This window comes from Ranitomeya imitator, chromosome 1 (assembly GCF_032444005.1).
Source record: "Ranitomeya imitator isolate aRanImi1 chromosome 1, aRanImi1.pri, whole genome shotgun sequence".
Taxonomy (NCBI): Eukaryota; Metazoa; Chordata; class Amphibia; order Anura; family Dendrobatidae; genus Ranitomeya; species Ranitomeya imitator.
The window spans coordinates 42460032-42468959 of record NC_091282.1 but is presented as its reverse complement, the minus strand read 5'-3'; the positions used below and the strand labels follow the sequence as shown (position 1 = coordinate 42468959).

The 8928-nt window shown below is 46.1% G+C and overlaps 1 protein-coding gene across 3 annotated transcripts in view; it reads right to left on the bottom strand.

Annotated features, from left to right (window-relative positions):
- Positions 1-1110: 1110 nt before the first annotated feature.
- The window catches only part of POLI (DNA polymerase iota), a 103549-nt gene continuing 95731 nt past the window's right edge, over positions 1111-8928 (bottom strand). For all 3 annotated transcript variants that reach the window (XM_069746003.1, XM_069746001.1, XM_069746002.1), the window contains exon 10: positions 1111-1868. In XM_069746003.1, coding sequence (XP_069602104.1) covers positions 1194-1868 — 675 coding nt within the window. In that variant the 3' untranslated portion in view covers positions 1111-1193. The remainder of the gene's footprint in view (positions 1869-8928) is intronic.

Here is an 8928-nt window from a genome sequence, read left to right as displayed (position 1 = left end):
GTGTTAGGAGATCTCCTTGGTCTTCATGGTGGTGTTGGGAGATCTCCTTGGTCTTCACGGTGTTGTTTGGAGATCTCCTTGGTCTTCATGGTGGTGTTGGGAGATCTCCTTGGTCTTCACGGTGTTGTTAGAAGATCTCCTTGGTCTTCATGGTGGTGTTGGGAGATCTCCTTGGTCTTCACGGTGTTGTTAGGAGATCTCCTTGGTCTTCATGGTGGTGTTGGGAGATCTCCTTGGTCTTCATGGTGGTGTTGGGAGATCTCCTTGGTCTTCATGGTGGTGTTGAGAGATCTCCTTGGTCTTCATGGCGATGTTGAGAGATCTTCTTAGTCTTCATGGCGGTGTTTGGAGATCTCCTTGATCTTCATGGTTAGCAGTGCCTCTTGTTAATGGTGTTGCAGCCTCTGTGGCCTTTCAGAAAAGGTAACGTGTATATACTGTCAGGCATGGGACACTTAGATTGCACACAGGGGGGGACGTCCTGTCACTAAGCATGGGACTTATGAAGGTAACTGCTTGCACTAGAAATTTTTAGGGGCTTCATCTCATAGAGGTGAATACATATGCACATGCCAAATTATTTGTTATTTGATGATCTATATTTTTCTCACTTCACCATCTTGGACTTATTAAAGGCAGCTTGATTTTAATCTATGAAAGTTATGGAAAACGAATGATGTCCCTCATCATGGAACCATCACGTTCACTTTGGAAAACTGAAAAGAAACTATTCCCAAATAGATTGGTGCTGTAAGCCACAGGGAATGACATCGCAGGGCACATGTGGCCATCAGACCTCTGGTTGTGCACCCCCTCAGTAGTCATATTGCAGTTCTGAGACCACCACTAGGGGGAGCACACTGATTTTAACAGTTTTCAGTTTAAAAAAAGTCCCTGTAGCTGAGCTCCCCCTACTGGTGGCCGAAGTCATCCAGAATGTATTACTGAGAAGATAAGCAGGACTTTTTCGGATCTGTACGCAGCGCTAACCCGTATAATCACACATTATGAAATAATACATGAGGTCTGATAATTTTGGGGTATTACCCAAGAGCATATCTCCACTTGAAAATTCAACCACATAAAATCAAAGTAATTGGAAACTCAGCCTTCATCTATGAAAACCTTTATAAACGACCGTTCCGTTCCTCACCATATAAACATCATTTACAGCTATAAACAGGTTATAATATCTAACTCGGCTTGAAATACTTCAGCAGGTTGTTGGGACGGGACCTGGAGCTCGGCCTTTGACCTTTTGGGGTCTTCGCTTTGTCTTGAGACTTCTTGACCTGGATTTTGGGAGCGAGTTTTTGCTCCTTCCAATCGCTCATAAGTTCTCTCTGAAGCTCGGACGGCAGCTGTGAAAACACATTCACGTCAATGCTTTTAGGAAGCGGCGACATGACGCCGACATCCCCAGGTTCTGTACAATCCAAGGAAAACCCATCAACTGGTTCTGACCCGTGAGGACAATCAGAGTCAGATATAGGAGAAGTAGCCATGACCGAGCCGGGGGCACTGCTGGTATCTACAGAGTCTTCTCCTAAAGTCTTCTTCAGCAGGGACAGCACCGTGTGCGGAGAAGGCCCCTTGTCTCCTGAAGGAACGAGACGATTCCCCGTATTTCCTCCATTAAAGAACTTCTGTATCCCCCTGGGGGCTGTCGCTGCTCGGCTCCTCTGAATACTTCTTGTACGTGGACTCTGGATAATCTCTTTCTTAATTTCCTCAGGGAGTTGACTGAATACATCCATGTCTATGTCTTCAGGTAGCGACAGTGGAGACTCATCCATCGCCGCAGGAAGGGGAGAAGGAATTGGCTTTCCACAAGACACAGGATCAGATGTTGTACCAAGTGCTGGAGACTGACAAAAAGAAATATACATATGATTTCACTTAACTGTGTGGTGTAGTATATAGAGGATGTGTCCCGTGTGGTGTAGTATATAGAGGATGTGTCCCGTGTGGTGTAGTATATAGAGGATGTGTCCCGTGTGGTGCAGTATATAGAGGATGTGTCCCGTGTGGTGTAGTATATAGAGGATATGTCCGGTGTGGTGTAGTATATAGAGGATGTGTCCTGTGTGGTGTAGTATATAGAGGATGTGTCCTGTGTGGTGTAGTATATAGAGGCTGTGTCCCGTGTGGTGTAGTATATAGAGGATGTGTCCCGTGTGGTGTAGTATATAGAGGATGTGCCCCGTGTGGTGTAGTATATAGAGGATGTGTCCTGTGTGGTGTAGTATATAGAGGATGTGTCCCGTGTGGTGTAGTATATAGAGGATGTGTCCCGTGTGGTGTAGTATATAGAGGATGTGTCCGTGTGGTGTAGTATATAGAGGATGTGTGGTGCAGTATATAGAGGATATGTCCGGTGTGGTGTAGTATATAGAGGATGTGTCCTGTGTGGTGTAGTATATAGAGGATGTGTCCTGTGTGGTGTAGTATATAGAGGCTGTGTCCCGTGTGGTGTAGTATATAGAGGATGTGTCCCGTGTGGTGTAGTATATAGAGGATGTGTCCTGTGTGGTGTAGTATATAGAGGATGTGTCCCGTGTGGTGTAGTATATAGAGGATGTGTCCTGTGTGGTGTAGTATATAGAGGATGTGCCCCGTGTGGTGTAGTATATAGAGGATGTGTCCTGTGTGGTGTAGTATATAGAGGATGTGTCCCGTGTGGTGTAGTATATAGAGGATGTGTCCCGTGTGGTGTAGTATATAGAGGATGTGTCCGTGTGGTGTAGTATATAGAGGATGTGTGGTGTAGTATATAGAGGATATGTCCGGTGTGGTGTAGTATATAGAGGATGTGTCCTGTGTGGTGTAGTATATAGAGGATGTGTCCTGTGTGGTGTAGTATATAGAGGATGTGTCCGTGTGGTGTAGTATATAGAGGATGTGTGGTGTAGTATATAGAGGATATGTCCGGTGTGGTGTAGTATATAGAGGATGTGTCCTGTGTGGTGTAGTATATAGAGGATGTGTCCCGTGTGGTGTAGTATATAGAGGATGTGTCCCGTGTGGTGTAGTATATAGAGGATGTGTCCGTGTGGTGTAGTATATAGAGGATGTGTGGTGTAGTATATAGAGGATATGTCCGGTGTGGTGTAGTATATAGAGGATGTGTCCTGTGTGGTGTAGTATATAGAGGATGTGTCCTGTGTGGTGTAGTATATAGAGGATGTGTCCTGTGTGGTGTAGTATATAGAGGATGTGTCCTGTGTGGTGTAGTATATAGAGGATGTGTCCCGTGTGGTGTAGTATATAGAGGTTGTGTCCTGTGTGGTGTAGTATATAGAGGCTGTGTCCCGTGTGGTGTAGTATATAGAGGATATGTCCCGTGTGGTGTAGTATATAGAGGTTGTGTCCCGTGTGGTGTAGTATATAGAGGATGTGTCCCGTGTGGTGTAGTATATAGAGGATGTGTCCTGTGTGGTGTAGTATATAGAGGCTGTGTCCCGTGTGGTGTAGTATATAGAGGATGTGTCCCGTGTGGTGTAGTATATAGAGGATGTGTCCCATGTGGTGTAGTATATAGAGGATGTGCCCCGTGTGGTGTAGTATATAGAGGATGTGTCCCGTGTGGTGTAGTATATAGAGGATGTGTGGTGTAGTATATAGAGGATGTGTCCTGTGTGGTGTAGTATATAGAGGATGTGTCCTGTGTGGTGTAGTATATAGAGGATGTGCCCCATGTGGTGTAGTATATAGAGGATGTGCCCCGTGTGGTGTAGTATATAGAGGATGTGTGGTGTAGTATATAGAGGATGTGTCCTGTGTGGTGTAGTATATAGAGGATGTGTCCTGTGTGGTGTAGTATATAGAGGCTGTGTCCCGTGTGGTGTAGTATATAGAGGATGTGTCCCGTGTGGTGTAGTATATAGAGGATGTGTCCCGTGTGGTGCAGTATATAGAGGATGTGTCCCGTGTGGTGTAGTATATAGAGGATATGTCCGGTGTGGTGTAGTATATAGAGGATGTGTCCTGTGTGGTGTAGTATATAGAGGATGTGTCCTGTGTGGTGTAGTATATAGAGGATGTGTCCCGTGTGGTGTAGTATATAGAGGACGTGTCCTGTGTGGTGTAGTATATAGAGGATGTGTCCCGTATGGTGTAGTATATAGAGGATGTGTCCCGTGTGGTGTAGTATATAGAGGATGTGTCCCGTGTGGTGTAGTATATAGAGGATGTGTCCCGTGTGGTGTAGTATATAGAGGATATGTCCCGTGTGGTGTTGTATATAGAGGATGTGTCCGGTGTGGTGTAGTATATAGAGGATGTGTCCTGTGTGGTGTAGTATATAGAGGATGTGTCCCGTGTGGTGTAGTATATAGAGGATGTGTCCCGTGTGGTGTAGTATATAGAGGATGTGTCCGGTGTGGTGTAGTATATAGAGGATGTGTCCCGTATGGTGTAGTATATAGAGGATGTGTCCCGTGTGGTGCAGTATATAGAGGATGTGTCCCGTGTGGTGTAGTATATAGAGGATGTGTCCGGTGTGGTGTAGTATATAGAGGATGTGTCCCGTATGGTGCAGTATATAGAGGATGTGTCCCGTGTGGTGCAGTATATAGAGGATGTGTCCGGTGTGGTGTAGTATATAGAGGATGTGTCCTGTGTGGTGTAGTATATAGAGGATGTGTCCTGTGTGGTGTAGTATATAGAGGATGTGTCCCGTGTGGTGTAGTATATAGAGGATGTGTCCCGTGTGGTGTAGTATATAGAGGATGTGTCCCGTGTGGTGTAGTATATAGAGGATGTGTCCGGTGTGGTGTAGTATATAGAGGATGTGTGGTGTAGTATATAGAGGATGTGCCCCGTGTGGTGTAGTATATAGAGGATGTGTCCCGTGTGGTGTAGTATATAGAGGATGTGTCCCGTGTGGTGTAGTATATAGAGGATGTGTCCCGTGTGGTGTAGTATATAGAGGATGTGTCCCGTGTGGTGTAGTATATAGAGGATGTGTCCGGTGTGGTGTAGTATATAGAGGATGTGTCCCGTGTGGTGTAGTATATAGAGGATGTGTCCGGTGTGGTGCAGTATATAGAGGATGTGTCCCGTGTGGTGTAGTATATAGAGGATGTGTCCGGTGTGGTGCAGTATATAGAGGATGTGTCCCGTGTGGTGTAGTATATAGAGGATGTGTCCCGTGTGGTGCAGTATATAGAGGATGTGTCCCGTGTGGTGCAGTATATAGAGGTTGTGTCCCGTGTGGTGTAGTATATAGAGGATGTGTCCCGTGTGGTGTAGTATATAGAGGATGTGTCCTGTGTGGTGTAGTATATAGAGGATGTGTGGTGCAGTATATAGAGGATGTGTCCTGTGTGGTGCAGTATATAGAGGATGTGTCCCGTATGGTGTAGTATATAGAGGATGTGTGGTGTAGTATATAGAGGATGTGCCCCGTGTGGTGTAGTATATAGAGGATGTGTCCCGTGTGGTGCAGTATATAGAGGATGTGTCCCGTATGGTGTAGTATATAGAGGATGTGTGGTGTAGTATATAGAGGATGTGCCCCGTGTGGTGTAGTATATAGAGGATGTGTCCCGTGTGGTGTAGTATATAGAGGATGTGTCCCGTGTGGTGTAGTATATAGAGGATGTGTCCCGTGTGGTGTAGTATATAGAGGATGTGTCCCGTGTGGTGTAGTATATAGAGGATGTGTCCCGTGTGGTGTAGTATATAGAGGATGTGTCCCGTGTGGTGTAGTATATAGAGGATGTGTCCGGTGTGGTGTAGTATATAGAGGATGTGTGGTGTAGTATATAGAGGATGTGCCCCGTGTGGTGTAGTATATAGAGGATGTGTCCCGTGTGGTGTAGTATATAGAGGATGTGTCCCGTGTGGTGTAGTATATAGAGGATGTGTCCCGTGTGGTGTAGTATATAGAGGATGTGTCCCGTGTGGTGTAGTATATAGAGGATGTGTCCCGTGTGGTGTAGTATATAGAGGATGTGTCCTGTGTGGTGTAGTATATAGAGGATGTGTCCGGTGTGGTGTAGTATATAGAGGATGTGTCCCGTGTGGTGCAGTATATAGAGGATGTGTCCCGTGTGGTGCAGTATATAGAGGATGTGTCCGGTGTGGTGTAGTATATAGAGGATGTGTCCGGTGTGGTGTAGTATATAGAGGATGTGTCCGGTGTGGTGTAGTATATAGAGGATGTGTCCCGTGTGGTGCAGTATATAGAGGATGTGTCCCGTGTGGTGCAGTATATAGAGGATGTGTCCGGTGTGGTGTAGTATATAGAGGATGTGTCCGGTGTGGTGTAGTATATAGAGGATGTGTCCCGTGTGGTGTAGTATATAGAGGATGTGTCCCGTGTGGTGCAGTATATAGAGGATGTGTCCCGTGTGGTGTAGTATATAGAGGATGTGTCCGGTGTGGTGTAGTATATAGAGGATGTGTCCCGTGTGGTGCAGTATATAGAGGATGTGTCCCGTGTGGTGCAGTATATAGAGGATGTGTCCGGTGTGGTGCAGTATATAGAGGCTGTGTCCCGTGTGGTGTAGTATATAGAGGATGTGTCCTGTGTGGTGTAGTATATAGAGGATGTGTCCCGTGTGGTGTAGTATATAGAGGATGTGTCCCGTGTGGTGTAGTATATAGAGGATGTGTCCCGTGTGGTGTAGTATATAGAGGATGTGTCCGGTGTGGTGTAGTATATAGAGGATGTGTACCGTGTGGTGTAGTATATAGAGGATGTGTCCGGTGTGGTGCAGTATATAGAGGATGTGTGGTGTAGTATATAGAGGATGTGTCCCGTGTGGTGTAGTATATAGAGGATGTGTCCTGTGTGGTGTAGTATATAGAGGATGTGTCCCGTGTGGTGTAGTATATAGAGGATGTGTCCCGTGTGGTGTAGTATATAGAGGATGTGTCCCGTGTGGTGTAGTATATAGAGGATGTGTCCCGTGTGGTGCAGTATATAGAGGATGTGTCCCGTGTGGTGTAGTATATAGAGGATGTGTCCCGGTAGTATATAGAGGATGTGTCCCGTGTGGTGTAGTATATAGAGGATGTGTCCGGTGTGGTGTAGTATATAGAGGATGTGTCCCGTGTGGTGTAGTATATAGCGGATGTGTCCTGTGTGGTGTAGTATATAGAGGATGTGTCCCGTGTGGTGTAGTATATAGAGGAGGTGTCCCGTGTGGTGTAGTATATAGAGGATGTGTCCGGTGTGGTGTAGTATATAGAGGATGTGTCCCGTGTGGTGTAGTATATAGAGGATGTGTCCCGTGTGGTGTAGTATATAGAGGATGTGTCCCGTGTGGTGTAGTATATAGAGGATGTATCCCGTGTGGTGTAGTATATAGAGGATGTGTCCCGTGTGGTGTAGTATATAGAGGATGTGTCCCGTGTGGTGCAGTATATAGAGGATGTGTCCCGTGTGGTGCAGTATATAGAGGATGTGTCCCGTGTGGTGTAGTATATAGAGGATGTATCCCGTGTGGTGTAGTATATAGAGGATGTATCCCGTGTGGTGTAGTATATAGAGGATGTGTCCCGTGTGGTGTAGTATATAGAGGATGTATCCCGTGTGGTGTAGTATATAGAGGATGTGTCCCGTGTGGTGTAGTATATAGAGGATGTGTCCCGTGTGGTGCAGTATATAGAGGATGTGTCCCGTGTGGTGTAGTATATAGAGGATGTATCCCGTGTGGTGTAGTATATAGAGGATGTATCCCGTGTGGTGTAGTATATAGAGGATGTGTCCCGTGTGGTGTAGTATATAGAGGATGTGTCCCGTGTGGTGTAGTATATAGAGGATGTGTCTCCAGTGTGGTGCAGTATATAGAGGATGTGTCCCGTGTGGTGTAGTATATAGAGGATGTGTCCCGTGTGGTGTAGTATATAGAGGATGTGTCCCGTGTGGTGTAGTATATAGCGGATGTGTCCCGTGTGGTGCAGTATATAGAGGATGTGTCCCGTGTGGTGCAGTATATAGAGGATGTGTCCCGTGTGGTGTAGTATATAGAGGAGGTGTCCCGTGTGGTGTAGTATATAGAGGATGTGTCCCGTGTGGTGTAGTATATAGAGGAGGTGTCCCGTGTGGTGTAGTATATAGAGGATGTGTCCCGTGTGGTGTAGTATATAGAGGATGTGTCCCGTGTGGTGTAGTATATAGAGGATGTGTCCCGTGTGGTGTAGTATATAGAGGATGTATCCCGTGTGGTGTAGTATATAGAGGATGTGTCCCGTGTGGTGTAGTATATAGAGGATGTATCCCGTGTGGTGTAGTATATAGAGGAGGTGTCCCGTGTGGTGCAGTATATAGAGGATGTGTCCCGTGTGGTGTAGTATATAGAGGATGTGTCCCGTGTAGTATATAGAGGATGTGTCCCGTGTGGTGTAGTATATAGAGGATGTGTGGTGTAGTATATAGAGGATGTGTCCCGTGTGGTGTAGTATATAGAGGATGTGTCCCGTGTGGTGTAGTATATAGAGGATGTATCCCGTGTGGTGTAGTATATAGAGGATGTGTGGTGTAGTATATAGAGGAGGTGTCCCGTGTGGTGTAGTATATAGAGGAGGTGTCCCGTGTGGTGTAGTATATAGAGGAGGTGTCCGGTGTGGTGTAGTATATAGAGGATATGTCCCGTGTGGTGTAGTATATAGAGGATGTATCCCGTGTGGTGTAGTATATAGAGGAGGTGTCCCGTGTGGTGTAGTATATAGAGGAGGTGTCCGGTGTGGTGCAGTATATAGAGGATGTGTCCCGTGTGGTGCAGTATATAGAGGATGTGTCCCGTGTGGTGTAGTATATAGAGGATGTGTCCCGTGTGGTGTAGTATATAGAGGAGGTGTCCGGTGTGGTGTAGTATATAGAGGATATGTCCCGTGTGGTGTAGTATATAGAGGATGTGTCCCGTGTGGTGTAGTATATAGAGGATGTGTCCCGTGTGGTGTAGTATATAGAGGAGG